At 41.1% G+C, this 26,161-nt stretch overlaps 1 protein-coding gene across 1 annotated transcript in view; it reads right to left on the bottom strand.

The window, feature by feature from the left end:
* Positions 1 to 26,161, bottom strand: part of vps41 (VPS41 subunit of HOPS complex) — a 177,063-nt gene that overhangs the window by 88,368 nt on the left and 62,534 nt on the right. Inside the window, exon 6 of the mRNA XM_072571173.1 lies at positions 6,310 to 6,372. Coding sequence (XP_072427274.1) covers positions 6,310 to 6,372 — 63 coding nt within the window. The remainder of the gene's footprint in view (positions 1 to 6,309; positions 6,373 to 26,161) is intronic.

Genomic DNA, 26,161 nt, shown 5'->3' with positions numbered 1-26,161 from the left:
GTTTTCAGAATCTAAGGATGCTTGGAAGATTAATATCAGTTCATTCACTACCTCTATAGTGACTTCTTTTAATATCTTAGGATATCAGGTTCATGGGATTTTTCAGTCTTCAGCCGCATTAGTACCTCTGCTACTTCTTCTCCAGTAATAGCTATGGTGTTTGATATTTGACTGATTTATTGTCACGTGTACCCAAGTACAGTGAAAAGCTTTGTTTATGTGCAGTACAGGCAGATCATAGTAAGCAAGGACATACAGATCATAGGGTGGAAAACAAAACTCGGTAGAGGCATACAAGTTACATTGCACTGGACATGCGCTAGGTAAGATCAATATTAGCAAGATCAGCCTGATTTGAAGTTAGAAAGTCTAGTCGGCAGTCTAATAATGCCAAGGAAGAAGCTGTTCTTGAACCTGCGGGTGTGTGTGTGTGTGTGTATTCAAGCTTGTGTGTCTTGTGCCTATCAGAAGAGATTACAGGAAAGCATTGCCGGGTGTGATGGATCTATGATGATGTTGGCAATCTTTCTGTGGCAACAGGCCATGTAAATGGAGCCCATGGATGGAAGGTTGGCTTCCATGATGGTCTGAGCTGTGCACACAACCTTCTGTAGATTCTTACGGTCCTGGGCAGAGCAGTTATCGTCCCAGGCCATTATGCTTTCTATGGTGTACCTATAAAAGTTGGTGAAGGACCTTGTGGACATGCCAAATTTCCTAAATTGCCTGAGGGAGAGGAGGCATTGTAGTGCCTTCTTGACCAGCACATCTGTGAGGGAAGTCCAGGATAAATGGTCAGTTATCATCACTCCTAGGAACTTGACTCTCTCAACCTCAGCTCCGTTGATGTAGTTGGGGCGTATTCTCCTCCCTTCTTTCTGAAGTTAATGATAAATTATTTGGTTTTGCAGATGTTGAGAGAGAAGTTGTTATCATTGCACCATGACACCAAGTCCTCTATCTCTTTTCTGCTTTCTGACTCGTCATTGTTTGATATCGTCCGATCATGGTGGTGTCGTCAGCAAACTTGCAGATGGCATTTGTTCGGAATTTGACAACACAGTCGAGGATGCACAGGGAGTAGGGTCCTGAGATCGCATCCTTGTGGGGCTTCACTGTTGAGTGTTATCATGGAGGAGGTGCAGTTTTCTATCGTCACTGATTGTGGTCTGTGGGTCAGAAAGCGGAGAATCCAGTTGCAAGGATGGGGCCAAGATCTAGGTCTCAAAGTTTTGAGATCTGTCTGGACAAATTACGGTTTGAAGGCAGAGCTGTAGTCAGTGAGCAGGAGTCTGACGCACATGTTCTTGCTGTCCAGGGATGAGTGCAGGGCTAGGGAAATGGCATCCGCTGTGGACCTGCTAGGTCGGTAGGTAAATTGTAGAGGACCGAGGCAGGCTGAGAGACTGGAGTTGATGTGAGCCATGACCAGCCTCTTGGAACACTTTATGATTTATTTCCTTTCCCACTTTTGGCCCTTAATTATTCAGTATTTTTAGAAAGCTATTAGTGTCTTCTACCATGAAGACCGATGCAATGTATTTATTCAACTCCTCTGCCATTCCCGGTTCCTATTATTATATTTCCACTTTCATTCTCTAAATAACATATGTTTCCTTTGGCCTCTTTCTTTTATTTTATATATTTAAATAAATTCTTACTGTCTGTCTCAATATTTCTTGTTAGTTTACCCTCAAAGTTTATTTTCCCCCTCTTCATTATTTTTTGGGCATCTTTTGTTGGTTTTTAAAACTTTCCTAAACCTCTGGCTGACCAATAATTTTTGCTATGTTTCATATTTTTTCTTTCACTTTAATGTTCTTCTCTACTGTCTTATTTAACCATGATTGGCTTATCTCCTTTCTAAAATTCTTTCTCCTCACTTCAATATATCTTTGTTGTGAGTCATGAACTGTTTTCTGAAATGTTTTCTATTATCCCTCAACTGTCTTTGCTGCTAAACTCCTTTCCCAGTCCGCTCCATCTAATTCTATCCTCATTCCTTTATAATTTATTTAGCTTATCACAGTTATTTCTGATCTAAGCTGCTCATTGTCAAATTTAATGACAAATTCTACCAAGTTATGGTTGACGTTTTCTAAGGGATCTTTTATTCTGACATTATTTCTTAAATCTGCCTTATTACATTTGACCAGATCCAAAATAGCCTGATGCCTCCTGTTCTAGGAAACTGTCCCAGATACATTCATCATGGATACCTCTGCTGATTTGATTTTATCTATCTGCTTTAAGGTTGAAGTCAGCCATGATTAATTTTTTTTACATGCCCTCAATAGTTCCTGATTTATTATCTGTGCTACAGTGTACCTATTGTTAGGGGGCTATTGACTACTTCCACCAGTAAATCCTTCCCCTTGTTATTCCTTATACCCACCTGTATGGATTCTGCACTTTCTGATCCAAGATTTTTCTTGTTATCATACTTACTCCATTTCGTACTAACAAAGCAACCCCACCACCCTTTTTTTCCTGCCTGACTGTCATACACCTCTCAAAATTTAGTTCACAGGTTTGTTCTCCATATAACCATGTCTCCAAAATGTCCATAAGGTCATACCCATTAAATTCAATGTTTGTTGTTAATTCACTTACTCAGATCTGAATGCATTGATTTAAGTAATTTTGCCTTTTTAACATTTTCCTCCTTTGACCCAATGTGTTGCTATTTTTCTATGCTTGTACATTTGTCCCTTTTTGTCCCATTCTGGGTATTGTTATCCAAATGCCTGTACTGCACTGCTGGCATATCCTTTTGCTTACATGACCTCTCTCCCAAACCCTCCTCAAACCCCCATCCCATTGAATTTAAAGCCCTCCCTACAACCTCTCTACCTGTATCTAGCACTAGCAAAGTGTTGTGGTTTCAGCTGTAGAGGTTGGCATTATATAATTCTGGAATAAGGTTCCAATCTGATTTTGCTTTGACTGAACTGGAGTAAAACGATATGAGGATCCACTGGGATATTAGATTAGACAGCATGTGCAGTATAAATCCAGTATAATGTGAAGCACATTCCACTTCATACCCTGGCACCTTTACAAACTTAGTGGACTCTTAGTGAAAAGTGGCATGAAGGTATTTTCAAAACAGAATATCTTCAATTGAACTATTATCCAGTGGAAGTGTGCGGGCAATTAAATGTGATTCACAGCCACAGATGCGAGAAAATAGATTTAAAATTTTTCACGTTCTGCAGCAACTGATCGCAAGAGTGTTATGGCAGCATAGCCACAGCCTCAATATGCATCTATGGTTGGGCAAAATTGGGGTGGGGGCGTGGTTAAGACTTGGAATTTTTGATGTTTTTTATTCTTTCTACCACAAGAAGAGGCTCTCCATCATGGCAAAAATCTGGGCTCAAGTTGCAGTCAGAAACATCCTCCTCCTCCAAAGGATGTGCTGTGCAGTCCTTGCTGATTAACTAAACGTTGGAAGTACACAAACATGAAACCTGGCTACCTACCCATGAGCTTCTCAAACAAATGGCAGGAAGAGTTTGGTCTGGCCCATTCAGGAAAAGTGAATTTCTAACTGTATGGTTATTAATAAACATTAACAAACATCATCTCTGACCTGGAATGTTTCATTACATAAGCGTGCATTCACATTTCTCCAGAAGCTGTTAGAAATTTACTGTTGGAAATAAATTTTAAAAATAACTTTCAACCTTTACCTGTTCCTTTTAATTCTCTCATTTAACCTTCTATCCATTCCCCATTTTTCACTCATGAATTAAACCTAATTTGGCTTTTTTGTGTCTCAGTGAGGATTATTCAATTCGATTGATTCAAACACCTCACTTCTTGTTTTTCCCTGCTCACAGATGCTCCTCAGAGGATACCAGGTCAGATGCTGAATTAAAGCAAGTTTTTGCTTTCGAGCCCACCAAAGTAGCAAAGGCAGCTGGCATTGAGGTAACAACTAATATGATTCCTGCGTCACTGACTATGTTGCAAACTTTGTGTCATTACAATCAGAATGAGTTGCACTTCAAACACTATGATGAGGCCACTTTCCAAAGTGGTGCTCTTAATATGTGCTCCTTCTTCTCCAACCGTGGCTTCCCACCTACAGTTGTTGACAGGGCTCTTGACAGCGTGCGGTCCATCTCCCACGTCACGACCCTCACCTCTTCCCTCCCCTCCCAGAACAAGGATAGGGTCCCTCTTGATCTCACCTTTCATCCCACCAGCCTTCACATGCAAAGAATAATCCTCCACCATTTTTGCCAACTCCAACACGACGCCACTAAACACATCTTCCCTTCCCTCCCCCGTCTGCATTCCGCAGAGATCGTTCCCTCCGGGACAACCTAGTCCACTCCTCCACCACACCTAACACCTCTCCCATCACACACAGCACCTACCCATCACACCTAACACCTCTCCTATCACACACGGCACCTTTCCATGCAATCGCAGAAGGTGCAACACCTGCCCCTTTACCTCTTCCATGCTCACCATCCAAGGCCCTAAACACTCATTTCAGATTAAGCAGCGTTTCACTTGTACCTCTTTCAATTTGGTCTATTGCATTCGTTGCTCCCAATGTGGTCTCCTCTATATTGGAGAGACAAAAATGCCGACTGGGTGATCGCGTTGCTGAGCACCTTCCATCTGTACGCAATCAGGTTCCGGACCTTCCCGTGGCTTGCCACTTCAACACACAATCCTGCTCCCATACCCACATGTCTGTCCTTGGCCTACTGCAATGTTCCAGTGAAGCTCAATGCAAACTGGAGCAACAGCATCTCATCTTCCAACTAGGCATGTTACAGCCTGCCGGTCTCAACATTGAATTCAACAACTTCAGATGATTATCCCATCTCGACCCCTCTGTTTTCATTCTGCTCCGTAATTTTATTCCATTTATTTTATTTATTTTTTAATGTTTTTTTTCACTGTTCTGTACCTCTTATTTCTTGATTGTCTCTCTTTCTCTTGCTCCCCACTCTCTCATAACCTTTTTCCTCTCCTCTTCCCCCTTTGCTCCCCTGTTTTCCATTTTGCCTCTGCTTCACCCATTCCCCCCTCCATCTCCCACAAATTTTGTCACATAGCACTGGCTTCAATCTTGGTCATTCACAGCTCTTAATCTCCCTATAATCTCTCTATGTACTGTCATTATCATCTCTTTCTTGCTACCTTGGCTTCTGGAGCCATGATTCACCTTCTCTCAGCCTCGTATAAATACCTCCCTATTTCTCCCTTTTTTTTAAGCTTTGACAAAGGGTCAGTTAGACTCGAAACGTCAGCTCTTTTCTCTCCTTACAGATGCTGCCAGACCTGCTGAGATTTTCCAGCATTTTCTCTTTTGACTTCAAACACTAGAAACTGATTGTCATTATTGATGCACTGGCAAGCAATGAGGCCCTGGAAGTGGCATGGAGGGACAGTCATTAAGCTGCTTCATATTATCACAGGATGAAGTGATGAAGGGAGGTTAGAAAAGCTTGGACTTAAAATGCAATAAGATTCTATGCGGAATTAGAAGGATTGATCCAAATTTAATTATGACTGAATGTGGATACAAAACAGTGGGCTGACATCAGAAAGAACTTTTGCAACAGTTATTGGTATCCGTGAGAGTATCCAGAGACACAAAATGGAGGCGTTAATGCCGGAACCATTTTGGCCGTGATAGAAAAAAAATAGAAAGAATGAACAACATAGGACAAATATTCTCCCACTTTTGTCATTCCTCAGTTTCACCAAGAAGGATATGGATCCTATGGATCACCAATTGTTTAAGCTATTTATTATCATGGAAATATTTGCCATCAAACAATTAAAACTTCATCTTTCCTGTATGATTATTTATTACATACTGAAGTGGCAGAATCCTTTTTCCCCTCAACTCTATCCCACTTCCTGGATAAGGCAAAGTCAGGCTTGCAGCCAATTCAGGATTTCTATCAACAATTCTCTGTCTGGTTAAAGCCAAATTGATCCCCTTAGGTGCAACTTGGCAGCCAAAGTCTTGTCTTAACGTTTTTTAAATAAATACATCAAATTTTTCAAATGCCATTGTGAAGGGATGCAAGGTGTCAACCCTCGGTACGATCATGGGAACCTTCCCCTTAAAATAAATCCCTTCCAAGTTTTCAGTTCTCCAGCAAATCCAACCATAAAGCACGAAGTTACCACTCAATGTATATAAGCCAATGTTCATTCTTATAACCTTTCCATATCATTGATAGGAACAGTATCTTTCTTGTTGTTTCTGTTTCATCACAATAGCAGTCTGTGACTTAAGAAGTGAAATTGTCTTTTATAAGAAATACTTACTTTGATAGGACAGTCAAAGTTTTCATGAAATCCTTCCCTCGTATACAATCCAACCACCTGTACCTGTTTGACAAAGCAGAATCAGAAACACTAAGACAATTAACAAGACAGTACTAAGAAATGTAAAACTATAACCACCAAATATGTGAAATGTAGAAAATGCAAAGCTGGTGAATCCATAGAGAGCAGACAATTAATTATCTTGGAAGCAGAACTTTGTCAGGACTGTTTTGATGATAGATCTAGATGAACGTACACAGAATTCTCACTTTAAACCTACTGATGGAGCTATGTGTATTTCGAGAGTTCTCTGCCCTTAATTTAAATCACCAAATTACTTTACAGAATTAGTTCTCACCGCAAGGTCCATTAGAATATCTGCCAAATGACTGAACCCAATCAGTTCAATTCTAGGCTTCCCAGAAAGCAGTTCTACAAGTGATAAGATTGTTATGAAATGGAGGGGTTAAAACATGGTTATGTTTCACATCATCTCTTTAACTCAAAGTAAAATTAAATAATTAACAGAGTAATGTGGTTAGATATGAGGTGTGCCTGACAACAAGCTTGTGCAAGTTGGTTATCATGATGACTGGACAGGCAGGCATACCACACATTTAAAACAAAAATCGGAACATATTATTTTGTTATAGCAGACGTCCTAGAACATAGAACATAGAAATATACAGCGCAGTACAGGCCCTTTGGCCGTCGATGTTGTGCCGATCCAAGCCCACCTAACCTGCATAGCCCACAATCCTCCATATGCCTATCCAATGCCCATTTAAATGCTCATAAAGAGGGAGAGTCCACCACTGCTACTGGCAGGGCATTCCATGAACTCACGACTCGCTGAGTAAAGAATCTACCCCTAACATCTGTCCTATACCTACCACCTGATACCAAATCCCTCTGAGATTTTGATCAGAAACTGAGATAAAAGTTAGGGACATTGAATTCCAGGAGACACAAAATGAGAGACAGACAAAGAAACAACATTGGCTGCAAAATCAGGGAAAAGGCTGGTCCAATTTAGTGACTGGCTGGAAAGGTGATGGCAAATAATCCACTAGTTGAGGTGACAAAACTGGCAAATTTGGAGAGATTGCATGAATAAGGGAAAGAATCATCAAGGATGAGTGTGGTACTGGAGATGGTTTTGGAATTTCTTGGAAGACTGAGGGAAACAGTTTTGATGGATGCTGCACACACAGCAGATCAGGAAGAAATGCACCAATTGGAAGCTGGGCTTTCAAACTGATAACCGAATAGACTGAAAGTTTCGAAAAGGTGTGCTATAAAATATCTGACAATAGGTTATTAGTCAAGCTAAAACATTAATAATGGTTATCTTTCCTGTAGGTGACAGTATTAATTCTTTATTAAGTAATCATTTATTGATTTTGACTTTAGGCTGTTCCTTACACCAGTAGTCTTAAAACTTGAAATCTTGTCATGCAATTCCTTCAAGTTGGTCACTGGAAATTCTAATTTTTTTTTAAAGTGATCAAACTTTAAGGGGTACATGACAAAACTAATACATGCAAGACTTGAATCTTCACTTAATGAAGCTCAAACCTTCTCTAAGCACATCCTTCTCTCTTTATACACGCAACACACACTCTCCACCTCCACCAACCCAACTTCCCAGGAGAGTCATTAGTAAATAAGAAATGGAAGCAGGAGTAGATATTCACCCACATGAGCATATTCAACAATTTCATAAGATCGTGTCACTGGGTAGTAATTCAAAGTTACAAACTAATGTTCCTTGGACATGGGTTCAAACTCCACTATGGTAAATGGTGAAATTTGAATTAAACAAAAAATCTGAAATTAAAAGATAATCTATTGACAACCATGTGAAATGTTTTGATCTGCCCTTACAATCTGCTGTAGATGTAGTGATGAACTTTTTATTTTCTGTAGCAATTTGTACCTGATGAGATGATACATATGTTAGCTCACGCAACATAAGAACTAGGTGTGAATAACATGGTGCCAAAAGCTTAAAAAAAATCTATGACTTGGACCTGTAACTACATATATTACAATCATAGGCACATTTATGTCTGAACTAGTACTGAACGATTTGGTTAGAAATTATAGCATGCTTTCCTCAGCGTAACCTGTTGCAAACAGAGCCAGTAAGATTGAAATTGACAGCTGGATACCACCAGGTCACAAGCTATGCCTTTTAAACATATATTCCATTCTAGCTGTGAAACATTACACAACAATAAATGCCCATCTGGTTCCTGAATAGCCTTTTGGGAAGGAAATCTGCCATCCTTATCTGGTGTTATGGATCTGGCCAAACCCCCTCAAAATATAGAACATAGAACATTTCAGCGCAGTACAGGCCCTTCGGCCCCTGATGTTGCATTGACCTGTGGAACTAATCTGAAGCCCATTTAACCTACACTATCCCATTCTCGTCCATATGCCTATCCAATGACCATTTAAATGCCCTTAAAGTTGGAGAGTATGCTACTTTTGCAGGCAGTGTGTTCCATGCCTCTACTACTCTCCAAGTAAAGAAACTATCTCTGACATCTGTCCTATATCTATTACCACTCAATTTAAAGCCAGCCATTGGAAAAGGCTCTCACTGTCCACCCTATCTAACTCTCTGATTATCTTATATGTCTTAATTAAGTCCCCTCTCAACCTTCTTCTCTCTAATGAAAATAGCCTTAAGTCCCTCAGCCTTTCGTCGTAAGATCTTCTCTCCATACCGGGCAACATCCTAGTAAGTCTCCTCTGATCCCTTTCCAAAGCTTTCACATCCTTCCTCTAATTGGTGACCAGAACCATATGCAATACTCCAAGTGCAGCCGCACCAGATTTTTGTACAGCTGCAGCATGACCTCATGGTTCCAAAACTCAATCCCACTACCAATAAAAGCTAACACACCCTATGCCTTCTTAACAACCCTATCAACCTGGGTGCCAACTTGCAAGGATCTATGTACATGGACACCAAGATTTCTTTGCTCATCTATAGTACCAAGAATCTTACCATTAGACCAGTATTCTGCGTTCCTGTTACTCCTTCCAAAGTGAATCACCTCACACTTTTCTGCATTCAACTCCATTTGCCACCTCTCAGCCCAGCTCAGTATCTTATATATGTCCTTCTGTATCTATAGCTTTCATCCTTCATCACTATCCACAACTCTACCAACCTTAGTATCATCCGCAAATTTATTAACCCTTCCTTCTATGCCCTCATCCAGGTCATTAATAAAAATGACAAACATCAGATCCAAAACACACCCTTGCTGTACACCAGTAGTAACTGAACTCCAGGATGAATATTTCCCATTAACCACCACCCTCTGTCTTCTTTCAGCCACCAAATTTCTGACCCAAACTGCTGTATTTCCTCAATCCCATACCTTCATATTTTGTGCAATAGTCTACCATGGGAACTCTACAAAACGCCTTACTGAAATCTATATACAGCACATCAACCACTTTAGCCTCAGCCACCTACTTGGTCACCTTCTCAAAGAACTCAATAAAGTTAGTGAGGCGTGATCTACCCTTCACAAAACCATGTTGACTATCCCTAATCAATTTATTCCTTTCTAAATTATTATAAACCTATCGCTTCTAACCCTTTCCCATACTTTACCCACAACCGAAGTAAGGCTCACTAGTTGTCTCTACTCCCTGTCTTGAACAAGGGAACAACATTTACTATCCTCCAGTCTTCTGGTACTATTCCTGTAGACAATGACATAAAGATCAAAGCCAAAGGCTCAGCAATCTCCTCCCTGGCTTCCCAGAGAATCCTAAGGTAAATCCCATCCAGCCCATGGGATCTAACTATTTTTACACTTTCCAGAATTGCTAGCACCTCCTCCTTGTGGACCTCAATCCCATCTAGTTTAGTAGCCTGTATCTCAGCATTCTCCTCGACAACATTGTCCTTTTTTAGTATGAATACTGACAAAAAGTATTCATTTAGCACTTCCCCAATCTCCTCTGATTTCATGCACAACTTCCCACTCCTATCCTTGAGTGGCCCTAATCTTAGTCATTGTTTTATTCCTGATATACCTATAGAAAGCCTTAGAGTTTTTCTTGATCCTATCCACCAACGAAGAAAAAGATAGCCTTGACCATAATGTTTTCTTATTTTAAAGACAAGAGTAAGGGTCCCAGTTTTTAAATAGTTATTGACTGAGGCCATTTTCAATTCAAGAGAACAAGCTAACACTCAGACACCTTTTGATATGACCATGGAGTTTCTCCTGTTGGGCATTCCCCCTTTAACCAACACAACCATTTCATTGGTCCTTGTGTCTAAATATTTCCTTTTATTCAGTCATGGGATATCTGCTTTGCTAGCAAGGGCAGCATCTGTTGGCCATCCTGGAGATTATGCTCGAGATGATGGTGGTAAGGCACCACTTTGAACTGATGCAGTCCGTTTGGTGCAGGTACATATTCAGTTCTGTTACAGTGATCCAGAATTTTGATCCAGTGATGGTGAGGAATGGCAAAATAGTTCCAAGTCAGGATGCTGAATGACTTGGAGGGGAATTCGCAGGGGCTGATGTTGCCAAATGTCTGCTCCCTTTGTCTTTCTGGGAGGCATAGGTCATGTGTCTGAAAGGTGGTGTTAAAAGAGGCTTGATGAGTTGCTGCAGTGTACCTTGTAAATGGTGTACATTGTTGCCACTGAGCAACAGTGGTGGAGGGAGTGAATGTTTAAGGAGGTTATGGGGTGTCAGATCAATCAGATTATTTTGTCCTGGACATACTGTGAATCATAGTGTGAAGTTTAAATAGATAAAGGCTGCAATACTGTATGTTAATGTGCTAACTAAGGCATGAGAAATTAACTGAAACAGAAGCAGTAATTAAAATGGAGAGAAATGATGTACTATCCTTGGCAGAGATTTGATCAGTTGGTAAAGTCCCAGAATGATCTGAATGCGAACAAAGGAGGTATGATTAGTAAGTTTGCAGATGACACCAAAATTGGTGGCAGAGTGGATTGACAAATGGTTATCTCAAAGTACAGAACCTTGATCAGATGAGCCAACGGGCTGAGTAGCAGCAGATGGAGTTTAATTTAGATGTGAGGACAGGTCAGGAAATCAGGGCAGGATGAACACACTTAATAATAAGGTCTGGGGTGTGTTGTCAATCAAAGAGACCTTGGAATGCAAGTTCATAGTTCCTTTAAAGTGGAGTCGCAAGTAGACAGGGCAGTGAAGGTGGTGTTTGGCATGATTGCCTTTATTGGTCAGTGAGTTGAGTAAAGGAGTTGGGAGGACATGCTGTGGCTGTACAGGATATTGATTCGACTACTTTTGGAATACTGCGTTAAATTCTCCCAGCTATGGGAAAGATGTTGCAAAACTTGAAAGAGTTCAGAAAAGATTTACAAGGATGCTGTCAGGTTTGGAGGGTTTGAGCTACAGGGAGAGGTTGAATAAGTTGGGGCTATTTTCCCTGGGAGACTGAGGAGTGACCATATAGAAGCTTATAAAATCATGAGTGGCATGGATAGGGTGAATTGCCAAGGTCTTTTCCCCAGGGTAGGGGAGTCCAAAAGTAGAGGGCATAGGTTTAAGATGAGAGGGGAAAGATTTAAAAGGGTCTTATGGGTAACTTTTTCATGTAGAGGATAGTGGGTCAGTAAATTTGCAGATGATACAAAGATAGGTGGAGTTGTGGACAGTGAGGAGGGCTGTTGTCGGCTGCAGAAGGACTTAGATATGATGCAGAGCTGGGCTGAGGAGTGGCAGATGGAGTTCAACCCTGCCAAGTGTGAAGTTGTCCATTTTGGAAGAACAAATAAGAATGCGGAATACAGGGTTAATGGTAGGGTTCTTGGTCAGGTGGAGGAACAGAGGGATCTTGGGGTCTATGTACATAGATCTTTGAAGGTTGCCACTCAGGTGGATAGAGTTTGTAAGAAGGCCTATGGAGTATTATCGTTCATTAGCAGAGGGATTGAATTCAAGAGTCGTGAGGTGATGTTGCAGCTGTACAGGACTTTGGTTAGGCCACATTTGGAGTACTGTGTGCAGTTCTGGTCGCCTCACTTTAGGAAAGATGTGGAAGCTTTGGAGAGGGTGCAGAGAAGATTTACCAGGATGTTGCCTGGAATGGAGAGTAGGTCGTACGAGGATAGGTTGAGAGTTCTCGGCCTTTTCTCGTTGGAACGGCGAAGGATGAGGGGTGACTTGATAGAGGTTTATAAGATGATCAGAGGAATAGATAGAGTAGACAGTCAGAAACTTTTTCCCCGGGTACAACAGAGTGTTACAAGGGGACATAAATTTAAGGTGAAGGGTGGAAGGTATAGGGGAGATGTCAGGGGTGGGTTCTTCACCCAGAGAGTGGTGGGGGCATGGAATGCGCTGCCCGTGGGAGTGGTAGAGTCAGATTCATTGGCGACCTTTAAGCGGCATTTGGATAGGTACATGGATGGGTGCTTAATCTAGGATAGAAGTTCGGCACAACATCGTGGGCCGAAGGGCCTGTTCTGTGCTGTATTGTTCTATGTTCTATGTTCTATGTTCTATGTGTATAGAATAAACTGCCACAGAAAGGGTTGAGGCTGGTACAATTACAATATTTAAAAGGCATCTGGATGGGGACATGAATAGGAAGGGTTTAGAGGAATATAGGCAAAATGCTGGCAAATGAGACTAGATTAGTTTAGAATATACATAAATGATCTGGATGAAATTATTAGGTGGTCTGATTAGCAAGTTTGCAGATGACACGAAGATTGGTGGAGTAGCAGCAGATAGTGAAGGGAACTGTCAGAGAATGCAGCAGATGGAGAGATAGATTGAGAGCTGGGCAGAGAAATGGCAGATGGAGTTCAATTGGGCAAATGCAAGGTGATGCACTTTGGAAGATCCAATTCTAGAACAAACGATATGGTTAATGGAAAAACCCTGGGGAAAGTTGATGTACACAGAGTTCTGGGTGTTCGGGTCCATTCTACCCTAAAGGTGGCTATGCAGGTCAGTACAGTGGTCAAGAAAGCATACGGCATGCTTTCCTTCATTGGACGGAGTATTGAGTACAAGAGTTGGCAGATCACGTAACAGTTGTATAAGACTTTGGTTCGGCCACATTTGGAACACTACAGCTCTGGTCGCCACATTACCAGAAGAATATGGATGCTTTGGAGAGGGTGCAGAGGAGGTTACCAGGATGTTGCCTTGCATGGAGGGCGCTAGCTATGAAGAGAGGTTGAGTAGATTAGGATTATTTTCATTAAAAAGACGGAGATTGAGGGGAGACCTGATTGAGGTCTACAAAGTCATGAGAGGTATAGACAGGGTGGATAGCAAGATGATTTTTTCCCCAGAGTGGGGGATTCAATTACTCAGGGTCATGAGTTCAAGGTGAAAAGGGAAAAGTGTAAGGGAAACATGCATGGAAAGTTCGTTATGCAGAGGGTGGTGGGTACCTGGAACGTGTTGCCAGCGGAGGTGGTAGAGGCAGGCAAGATAGTACGATTTAAGATGTATCTAGACAGTAACATGAATGGGCAGGGAGCAGAGGGATTAGATCCTTGGAACATGGGTGACAGGTTTAGATAAAGGATCTGGATTGGCGCAAACTTGGAGGGCTGAAAGGCCTGTTCCTGTGTGGTGACTTTCTTTGTTCTTTGATGTCTGGTTGACTTGGAATGGTCTGTTTCCATGCTGTACATCCCTATGACTGTATAACTAAATTTATCACTATAAAATCTTCAGGAACACAGAATGGAGTAAATTCAAGAAACATTATGCTATAAATGGTTTTTAATTAGTGGAATGCTCAAAGTTTGCCTAGCTTAAAAAATAGTAAAGTTAGCATGCTGAGAGCAATTTATAGTCTGATCAATGAAGCATAGAGATTTCAGTGCACAAAAACCTTTTCCCCTGCACTAAAAGTAGGTTGATTCCAGGGGCCAAATTAGAATCACATGCTCCTGCTTTCGCCCCATCGCCTTTCATGTTCTTAAGAGATTAGCCTGTTTTAAATGACAAAGATTTAGTTTTAGCATTACATTTGGGTCAGATGAGTTTTCCCAATTTCTCAGTTGGGAAAAAAAATGTTTCAAAAGCAATTGAAGGTGAAATTTGTATGTAATTATGAGAGGATTATAATATCAATGAAGCTGTAATATGGTACAATATACTTAACCTATATCTCAGGTAAGATAATTTTGAAGAAAAATGAGGAGGGATTGTTGCATTCAGATTGTTACTTTAAACAGCAGACTCCATGTCCAGCAAGGAATAACATATCAGTGGACCTTGTGTAAACAACAGGACATTGAAAGACATATCAATATGTATTTACAGAAGACAACGTGAAATTCATAAACTTCCTTTTCTTTGGCAATATTAGAGAGTGCATAAAAGATGATATATGACAATGCAGATGAAGACAGAACTTGTATTTATTTGGTGTTTTCACATTTCAGGACATACTAAAATGCTTTATAACTAATTTGCTTCTTTTGAAACACGGGGTCATGTTGTAATGTTAGAAAGTAGATGTTTGTTAAAAGGTTCACGTAAAAACTTTACATAAAAATAAAGGCTTGCAGTTTTAAAGGGAATATAGGCCAAATAGAGAACAACAGAAGGCAAACAGTGAGAATAAATTGACAGTTATTATTTGTTATTATAACAAGAACAGTCACTCTGTCCTTTGGCTCCTTTACTGTAGTTGGCACTTCATCAGCCTCTGTTGCCATGTTGGAGTTACGAGGCATACAATGCCAATACAAAGCAGCTTCATCAGCATTGTGTACTACTCGGAGGATAAATTTTCAGTGTTAAGTAACTGCAAATTTTTCAAAAATTTGGCAGTTGCTTCAATATCTTAACTTCTTTTCTTCACTGTACACACAGTGTAGATGAATGCCATGCCTGTTCTTAAACTTCTGCAACTATCACTGCAAATATTCATACTCATGCTCCAAATTGAGTTCTTTGTAGAATAATTTTACCTGGAAAATTACCATCTCACTAGAAATATAAGACATACAACATTACAGCACAGTACAGGCCCTTCGGTCCTCGATGTTGCGTTGACCAGTCATACCAATCTGAAGCCCATCTAACCTACACTATTCCATGTACGTCCATATGCTTGTCCAATGACGACTTAAATGCACTTAAAATGCTCATTGCTGCATTCTGACAAGGCCAAACCAATCCAAAGGGACACTATCTAAATCACTATTATTTTCTTCCTTTAATGTTTTATTGGCTGCTATAACTTTCTTGCTTTCCCTGTCAGTAAACAAAAAGCTTAAAGATTTTATTCTTTTCCTGCTTCAAGTCACACACTGTGAATGACCCAACATGGTAAGCCCAATAGAGGGCCTGTACTAAAGTGCCCATTGAATCACAGAATGCCTACAGTAAGAAGCTGGCTGTTTGACCCATCGAGTCCACACTGACCCTCTGAAGAACATCCCACCCAGACCCACCCTCCCCCACCCTATCCTTGAAGCCCTATATTTTCCATGACAAATCCACCTAACCTACACATCCCTGGACACTATGGGGAATTTACATAGCCAATCCACCTAAACTGTACATCTTTGGACTTTTTCTTAGTATTTTGTCTTTTTTTTGTCTAATTTAAGCTTTTGCCATACTGATAATGACAGATTTACACTTTATTGTTCTCTTTGAAGCCATTTCCAATTGTTAAATGCTGGTAATGGCGACAGGTATTTAATGAAGGGAACTTGAATGGCTGCCAGCTCTTAAATGCATAAAATTGTCTTTAAAATAGTTAAATGAAGGGAACTCTGCTTGCTGCACTTCAAACTATATATTTTTTCCAGTTAAATGCAAACTCCACTGCAAAAAAATACATCAGCTTCAGAAATCGGAAGCACTATGAGTGCTGGATCACAGAGTTTGCCAGGTTAGGGAGGGACATGCACTACTTCTCAATTATAGTTACTGCTGCAGTGCAAGCAAATACCAAATAATTTGTGGACAGTTAAGAATTTTATGGCTTTGATAGGGCTCTTTGCTCTTCTTCAAATTGTGCCACAGGACCTTTTATGTCTTCCTGAGCAGACATTCTTGGCCTCAGTTTAATATCTAATTGAATGAATTATTTCAAAATTGACAAAATTTTCTTGCATTCGATACTGACTTCCAAATTAAGTGCTGTTATTATTATAAACTTTTAAGAGTAGTTAGTCCCGTAATTTGAATGCAATAAAGCTTTCTGCTCCTAGTCATCTGATATTTTGAGGTATCAGAAATATTTAATCTAGATGTACAGATTTCTATGTTGTTTCTGAGGAGAACTAATAGCAGAGGATGTAAGTCAAATGTTTGGAGAACTCAATTACTAACTGTTGCCGATCTTATCTGAGGTAGCCCTGCTTCAATAGATGTTAAAACAGAGAATTAAAGCCAGCTGGCAGTAACAATGGAATTGTTTATCCTAATTTATCCTTTATTTTCAAGGAAATTTGAAATGCAGGCAAATAGTTGCCTTGTAGTACAGGGCATGAGTACTCCCGAAAAGAAAACGCAGGCAAAATTTATGTCTATTCGTATCAAAACAGAATTTCAAGAATACCAAAGTTCAAAAGGAACAATGGTTTATACTGCCTAAAAAGATGGTGCTGATTGGTTGGGAAGTGGACACTGATTGGTTGAAGCATTGCTATAGAGAATATACCAAGCTGGTTTCTGTTCAGTTGACAAGGGCATAATGCATGGATATCATCTTTTTGTTTGCAAAGAATGGCACCCTGCATGTGAACATATGTGCTTTACAGTACATATCGATGAAGCATACTTTGAGCCTGAATGACAGTACTGTGATTCTTGAATGCCTAAAATGAAAATGACAGCATGTGTCTTTTTCAGCAATACGCAAAATCTAGACAGTCAGTCACCTGCCGTCAGTTCTCTGAACTGTATCCCTCTGTAAAGCCTCACAACTGAAATCATATCCAGTCCTAGCAAAAAGTCAAACTACATTATATTATTCAAATGCATAAGGCAAGTATGAGGTTAGTGTTGAAGGGAGATATTGGGTTTGGCGTGGGGGTGAGGCAGGACAGAATGGGTCCGGAGGGCTGGTGAAGGGTGGGGGACTGGCAGAGGCAGATCTGGTATGGAGACGAGGGAGAAGGACACCCTGTTATGAGAGTGGGGGGTGGGGGGGGGGGGATGTTACTAGGTACAGAGCGAGGGAAGTAGGCCACTAGGTCTGGGGGGGGTGGGGGAGCTTGGAGGGATAGAGGAGCTGCCAAGTCTGGAGTGAGATAAGGTGGGGGTGATATAAATGGTCCGGAGAGGTGTATTTGGGTTTGTGAGCTTTGTATGAGATCAGGTGAATATTCACTCAAGAGTCGGATTATTTACTAGTTTAACTTTTCCTGTGCAGCTATTTACTTAAATCCAGCAGGACTCTGAATTCTGACTTAATTGTATTCCTGGTGTACAGGAACTGCCCAGCAGAATTTTCAATTTTCCAGGCAATTCTTCAGACCCTGCTATGATGGGGATCACAGAGTGTTGCCATTCCCAAATCCCATCTACACACTGAATTACAATTATCTGGTCATTGGAAGATACAGGCCCATGTATCTAAAGGAGTTCTAACAAATATTAACTCCATTTTTATAAACTTCCTTTCTCATTTTCTTTAGGAATTTAGGGTGTAGGTTATCTCTGCTGAGTCTTCTGCAAGGCAGTTATTTAGCTAGAGTGGCCGAGTGGTGATAATACTGGATAAGTGGGCCAGAGGCCAAGAGCTGAAATCTTCCTGTGATAACTTACAAAATTGAATGCAATAAATCTGTTAATTTGTGAGCCAGAAGCAAAGAAAGGAATAGATTGTCAATAAAATCTGACTGATTCACTAGTCTCCTTCAGGAAAGGGAACTTACCATTTCCACACCAGTCTGGCTGACATGTCATTCCAATCCCACTCTGTGTGTTATATCTGTTAAAGCCCCTAGGGCAACTAGGGATGGGATTACTGTCGACAGTGTTTCTCACACCCCAACAATGAACAAAGCAATTCCTGGTGACAAACTTGCTTTATCTACCTCTACCCTGTTAAAATTTCTGCATCAAATGAAATGGATGCTGAACAAGGTAGTTGTTATTTCTAACTACTGACATGAAGAACTTTTTTAAACTAGGAAAAAGGTCTTCAATTTTGAATTATTCTTGAAACTTTTCTGCAGATTGTTACATATTCTTAAGTGTGTGACTAATTTATTAAAAAATTGCCATAATGTCATCCTTTAGATATTTGTAATCACACATCTATAGATCAGACCTTATGGCTCAGACCTTAGGGACACTACCACTGCATCTCAAGAATACTAATTTCTTCTTTCAGCTAGAACCAATACTTTATTCCCTAGGATTGCCCGTTTATTTTTCCATGACAAGATAATTATTGCCAAAATCAAAGCAATCAACACTATGATATCAAATGCATGAAAAAAAACATCTCTTGTACTGTGCTAACTGAGCCCTTCATTTTGTCTTTAAACACAAAGCAAATTCCTGAGGCAACTGCAGAACACCTACTCCAGGAAAATAAACAGGCAAGCAAAATCTTCCCAAGATACTGTATACACTTGATTAATTGTCGGTCTCATGTAAAAGTCAGCCCCCTATTTTTGGCCAAATGATCTGGAATTTTCCACATATCTCGTGTAAAAGTTGACCCTAGTTCTTCACAGATAACAGATCAACACTTATGAGTCAGTGTGCCGGCTGTCACATCCCACTTCAGCTTTCCAGTCTGCCGGTCGTTCTGCTTTGCTCCGCTCCTGGTCTTCCAGTCTGCTGGCTGTTGTGTTCCACTCTAGGTTTTCAGAATTACCGTAATTTGTTGTTCATTTCTCTTTATTCATTTAGAGATCAATTGGGCTTCTGCTAATGATACGGTATGAATTTTGACAGGAATGAATTTCAACCCCTCAAAAGTAGTGTCGATTTAATAGTCAACCCCACAAATTTAACCTTAAACAGTAGTCAAAAATATTTGACTATTACTCAAGTACATACGGAGTAATCATTGCAAGACTGCACACAATAATATCTAGCTTTTGCTACATGTGAAGACATTGTCGCAGGTTTTAATAATTTAAAAACACCAATTGTACCAAGGATGCGTCAAGAGAAGTCTTCAAAAGCTCATTCACATTCTCCACTTATGTAATTCATGCAAAATATAGTAAGACAACATAAAATGACTTCTTTAAGAAAAAGACACAGCATTTTCTGAAAACCTGTGAGGTATACATATTCCAGGTACGGTAATGCAAGCATTCTACAAAACAACTGACTTATAGTATTAACAGCTGTCATGGATCTTTGTGCCACTCTGCTGATGGCCCTTGCCCAAAACTGATAAATATTGGTCATGTGGAATCTAAACTACAGTGTAGATCAGGAAATTAGAAGCAAGTGTAACAACGGTAATACAGTAATCATGGGGAATCTCAATCACAGATATGAGGGGCAAACCTAATTCTTATTAATACAGATGTAGATGAAAATGGCGGGTGGTGGAAATGATAAGTATTTATGGATGACATGAAGATTGGCTGGACAGTTGACAGAGACAAAGGAATTATTAGATGAGAGGAATTTTTAGGTGAATTAGTCAGATTGGCTGATCAGTGGAAGATAGAATTTAACCCTGTTAAGTGTGAAGTGATGCATTTTAGAAGAAGTAACAAGCCAAGGAAATACTCAATGAATAGCAGGACACTTGGAAGTTCAGAGGAAAATAGGAACATGGACCATTGAATGTTTGCCATGTTGTTAAGATAGAGGAAAAATTTCTGGCTGTAACAGCTGCTCCTTTTTGAGGGGTTTAAGGTGCTGGAGGTGATTTCAATGAATTCCAGGAGCAGCAATTACTGTTTTATATGCTGTTGCATTGTTTTGGAACTTTGGAAAAAAAAGTCAAAATAATAGCAGTTTTAAAAGAGAGAAGAATAGACAAAGGAAGCACATGTTGAGGTCAGTGCAGAAGAGAGAGAAAGGAAGAAAGAAACTGACACCACAGTGTACCTGCGCAGTTACTGCCTGTGCTGTTTGAATTCATGTATCGCTGGACATGGGAATGCATCTGGGAAAATTAAGTAACAGTGAAATTCACAACTGATCTTGGAGGAATTGTTTGGGCGAAGTTCACAGCACAGAATCAGATAAGTGAATTGTTTTAAGTGTGGCCTACAGAAAGTCTGCAGTAGTGAATAGAGTGGGTTCTTTCTTGATGATATGTTTTTGGAGTTATGTGTCTTGATTAAACTTAAAATATAAGCCATAACTATTAATTTAACCTGGGGCAGTGTTTTGTAGAGGAATAAGATGGTGTTATTTTCTGTGTCTGTAGATTGTGAAGGAACAAAAATGGCCTTTAATAGAGTGATATGTGCTTCTTGTCAGATGTGGGAGTTTAAAGAGAGTTTAAGGGTTACTGCGGATTATATCGGAGTAAATGCTGTTGGTTTTGAATCTTATCAGATCAAATGGATTGGTTAGAGACACAGTTAGAAGCAATGAGGAATTTGCAACAGCAACAGTATATGACGGATGGCAGTTATAGAAAGGGGGAAAGTCTCAGATAGTCATATAGATGGGTTAACTGCAGGAAAGGTAAGAGGTAGGCAGCTAGTGCAGGAGTCTTCTGTGGCTATACCGATTTCAAACAAGTATGCGGTTTTGGAAAATGTAGGGGGTGATGGATTCTCAGGGGAACGTAGCACGAACAGCCAAGATTCTGGTATTGAGACTGGCTCTAATACAACGAGGGGTACGCCGGGTTCCAAGAGATCAATTGTATTAGGGGATTCTCTAGTCCGAGATACAGACAGATGCTTCTGTAGTTAGCAGCGAAAAATCAGAATGGTATATTGCTTCCCTGGTGCAAGGATCAAGGATGTCTCAGAGAGGGTGCAGAATGTTCTCAAGGGGGAGAGGGGCCAGCAGGAGGTCATTGTCCACATTGGAACCACGGAGGTAGGAAGGGAAAAGGTTGAAATTCTGAAGGGAGATTACAGAAAGTTAGGCAGGAACTTAAAAAGGAGGTCCTTGATAGTAGTAATATCTGGATAACTCCCAGTGCTACGAGCTAGTGAGGGCAGGAATAGGAGGATAGAGCAGATGAATGCATGGCTGAGGAGGTGGTGTATGGGAGAAGGATTCACATTTTTGGATCATTGGAATCTCTTCTGGAGTAGAAGTGACCTGTACAAGAAGGACGGATGAACTCAGGGCATAGTTAGGAACATGGGACTGGGATATCATAGCAATTACAGAAACATGGCTCGGGGACGGGCAGGACTGGCAGCTTAATGTTCCAGGATACAAATGCTACAGGAAGGATAGAAAGGGAGGCAAGAGAGGAGGGGGAGTGGTGTTTTTGACAAGGGATAGCATTACAGATGTGCTGAGGGAGGATATTCCTGGAAATATATCCAGGGAAGATATTTGGGTGGAACTGAGCAATAAGAAAGGGATGATAACCTTATTGGGAAATATTATAGACCCCCAAATAGTCAGAGGGAAATCGAGAAATAAACTTGTAAGGAGATCTCATTTAGCTGTAAGAATAATAGGGTGGTTATGGTTGGGGATTTTAACTTTCCAAACATACACTGGGACTGCTATAGTGTTAAGGGTTTAGATGGAGAGGAATTTGTTAAGTGTGTACAAGAAAATTTTTCTGATTCAGAATGTAGATGTACCTACTAAAGAGGGTGTAAAACTTGACCTATTCTTGGGACATAAGGCAGGGCAGGTGACTGAGGTATCAGTGGGGGAGCACTTTGGGGATAGCAACCATAATTCTATTTGTTTTAAAATAGTGATGGAAAGGGATAGACCAGATCTAAAAATTGGAGTTCTAAATTGGAGAAAAGCCAATTTTGACGGTATTAAGCAAGAACTTTCAAAAGCTGATTGGAGGCAGACATTCGCAGGTAAGGGGACGGCTGGAAAATGGGAAGTCTTAAGAAATGAGATAACGAGAATCCAGAGAAAGTATATTCCTGTTAGTGTGAAAGGGAAGGCTGTTAGGTATAGGGAATGCTGGATGACTAAAAAAATTGAGGGTTTGGTTAAGAAAAAGAAGGAAGCAGATGTAAGGTATAGACAGGATAGATCAAGTGAATCCTTAGAAGAGTATAAAGGAAGTAGGAGTATACTTAAGAGGGAAATCTAGAGGGCAAAAAGGGGACATGAGATAGCTTTGGCAAATAGAGTAAAGGAGAATCCAAAGAAATTTTACAAATACATTAAGGACAAGAGGGTAACTAGGGAGAGAACAGGGCCCCTCAAAGATCAGCAAGGCAGCCTTTGTGTGGAGCCACAGAAAATGGGGGAGATACTAAATGAGTAGTTTGCATCAGTATTTACTGTGGAAAAGGATATGGAAGATATACATGATTACATCTTGAAAAATGTCCATATTAGAGAGGAGGAAGTGTTGGGTGTCTTCAATTGCATAAAAGGTGGATAAATCCCCAGGAGCTGATTAGGTGTAACCTAGAACTCTGTGGGAAACTACAGAAGTGATTGCTGGGCATCTTGCTGATTTATTTGTATCATCGATAGTCACAGGCAAGGTGCCGGAAAACTGGAGGTTGGCAAACGTGGTGCCACTGTTTAAGAAGGGCGGTAAAAACAAACCAGGAACTACAGACCAATGAGCCTGACCTCGGTGGTGGGCAAGTTGTTGGAGGGAATCCTGAGGGACAGGATGTACATGTATTTGGAAAGGCAAGGACTGATTAGGGATAGTCAACATGGCTGTGTGCGTGGGAAATCATGTCTCACAAACTTGAGTTTTTTGAAGAAGTAACAAAGAGGGTTGATGAGGACAGAGCGGTAGATGTGATATATATGGACTTCAGTAAGGCGTTCAACAAGGTTCCCCATGGGAGACTGATTAGCAAGGTTAGATCTCATGGAATACAGGGACAACAAGCCATTTGGATACAGTACTGGCTCAAAGATAGAAAACAGAGGGTGGTGGTGGAGAGTTGTTTTTCAGACTGGAGGCTGTGACCAGTGGAGTGCCACAAGGATCGGTGCTGGGCCCTCTACTTTTTGTCATTTACATAAATGATTTGGATGCGAGCATAAGAGGGACAGTTAGTAAGTTTGCAGATAACATCAAAATTGGAGATGTAGTGGACAGCAAATAAGGTTACCTCAGATTACAACAGGATCTTGACCAGATGGGCCAATGGGCTGAGAAGTAGCAGATGGAGTTTAATTCAGATAAATGCGAGGTGCTGCATTTTGGGAAAGCAAATCTTAGCAGGACTTATACACTTAATGGTAAAGTCCTAGGGAGTGTTGCTGAACAAAGAGACCTTGGAGTGCAGGTTCATAGCTCCTTGAAAGTGGAGTCGCAGGTAGATAGGATAGTGAAGAAGGCATTTGGTATGCTTTCTTTTATTGGTCAGGGTATTGAGTACAGGAGATGGGAGGTTACGTTGCGGTTGTACAGGACATTGGTTAGGCCACTGTTGGAATATTGCGTGCAGTTCTGGTCTCCTTCCTATTGGGAAAGATGTTGTGAAACTTGAAGGGGTTCAGAAAAGATTTACAAGAATGTTGCCAGGGTTTGAGCTACAGGGAGAGGCTGAACAGGCTGGGGCTGTTTTCCTTGGAGCGTCGGAGGCTGAGGGTGACCTTATAGAGGTTTACAAAATTATGAGGGGCACAGATAGGATAAATAGACAAAGTCTTTTCCCTGGGGCCAGGGAGTCCAGAATTAGAGGGCATAGGTTTAGGGCGAGAGGGGAAAGATATAAAAGAGACCTAAGGGGCAACTTTTTCACACAGAGGGTCATAGGTGTATGGAATGAGCTGCCAGAGGAAGTGGTGGAGGCTGGTACAATTGCAGCATTTAAAAGGCATTTGGATGGGCATATGCATAGAAAGGGTTTGGAGGGATATGGGCCGGGTGCTGGCAGGTGGGACTACATTGCATTGGGATATCTGGTCGGCGAGGATGGGTTGGACCGAAGGGTCTGTTTCCATGCTGTACATCTCTATGACTCTATGAGGAAGCCCCAACTACTTCACTGGGCAATAAATTCCACAGATTCACAACACTTTGGGTTAAGAAATTTCTCCTCAAATCAGTCCCGAATCTGCTTCCCTAATTTTGAGGCTATGCCCTCTCGGAAAAGGAGCGCTTGGGTGGAAATGTCAAATATGAGGCAGCATAGTTTTAAAGTAAAAGATGGAAAATTTGAAGGAGATGTTTGAGGCAACTTTTTTTAAAAATGCATAGAGGGTGGTAGCTGATTAGAACACATTGCTGGGGAGGTGGTAGAAGCAGATGTGACTAAGAGCCAGTTAGACAGTCACATGAACAGATAGGGAATAGATGGATATGGATCACGTTCAGGCAGATGAGAATATTTTAGAATGGCAACATAATCGGCACACATATAATGGATCACAGGGCCTGTTCCTGTGCTGTACTGTTCTATGGTCTGTGTTATGTTGGAGTTATATAGTACTTTGGTTAGGCCACAGTTGGGGTAGTGTGTGCAGTTCTGGTCACTGCACTATAGGAAGGATGTGATTGCCCTGGAGGGATTGCAGAGGAGATTCAACAGCATGTTGCCTGGGATGGAACATCTGAACTATGAAGGGAGGCTGATTAAGCTTGAGTTTTTTTTTTGGAATAAAGAAGGTTGAGATGTGGTACCTGATAGAGATGTATAAGATTATGAGGGGCATAGACAGTGGATAAAAAAAAAGCTGTTCCGCTTCGTTGAACAATCAATAACAAGGGCAACATGCTGTTGAATCTCCTCTGCAATCCCTCCAGGGCAATCACATCCTTCCTATAGTGCAGTGACCAGAACTGCACATACTACCCCAACTGTGGCCTAACCAAAGTACTATATAGCTCCAACATCCTCAAGGACGAGGGTGAAGAGCCCGAGGTGGTGGTACACGTCGGCACAAATGATGTCGGGAAGAAGAGGAGGAACATACTACAGCGAGACTTCGCAGAACTAGGAAGAAGGCTAAAAAGCAGGACGTCCAAGGTGGTTATCTCCAGTTTGCTTCCAGTTCCTCGGGCTAGTGTGGCCAGAAACCGGGAGATAATGGACTTGAACGTGTGGTTGGGGAACTGGTGCAGGAAGCAAGGTTTCAAGTTCTTGGATCACTGGGGTATATTTTATGGTAACCATAAATTCTACAAGAGAGACGGCTTGCACCTTAATAGAACAGGGATCGGCATTCTGGCAGGCAGGTTTTCTGCTGCAACACCGCTACATTTAAACTAAGTAGCGGGGGGGAGGGGACAAGCTGGATGTTTAAAAAGGAAATTGAAGGGGTAGTTAGAACAAGAGAAGTCAAGAAAGACAACTGTATCAAGGAGGCAGAAAACTGGAAAAGGCATCATGCTGTAAAGTTGAGTGAAATAAGGGTTGAGGGGAAGGGTGAGAGCAGTAACAAATTAAAAATTCTATATATGAATGCACGAAGCATGAGACACAAGGTGGATGAGCTTGAGGCTCTTTTGGAAATTGGCAGATACGATATTGTGGGGATAACTGAGACGTGGCTTCATGGGGACAGGGCCTGGGAAATGAATATTCAAGGCTACACGTGCTATCGTAAGGATAGACTGACGGGCAGAGGGGGTGGGGTGGCCTTGTTGGTAAGGGAGGATATTCAGTCCCTTGCGCGGGCGGACCTAGAGTCAGGGGATGTAGAGTCAGTGTGGATAGAGCTTCGAAACACTACGGGTAAAAAGACCCTCATGGGAGTCATCTACAGGCCCCCAAACAGTAGTCTGGATGTTGGAGGTAAGTTGA

This window comes from Chiloscyllium punctatum, chromosome 5, assembly GCF_047496795.1.
Source record: "Chiloscyllium punctatum isolate Juve2018m chromosome 5, sChiPun1.3, whole genome shotgun sequence".
Classification (NCBI taxonomy): Eukaryota; Metazoa; Chordata; class Chondrichthyes; order Orectolobiformes; family Hemiscylliidae; genus Chiloscyllium; species Chiloscyllium punctatum.
Note: the sequence above shows the minus strand (reverse complement) of the source record. Positions and strands in the feature narration are given on the sequence as shown.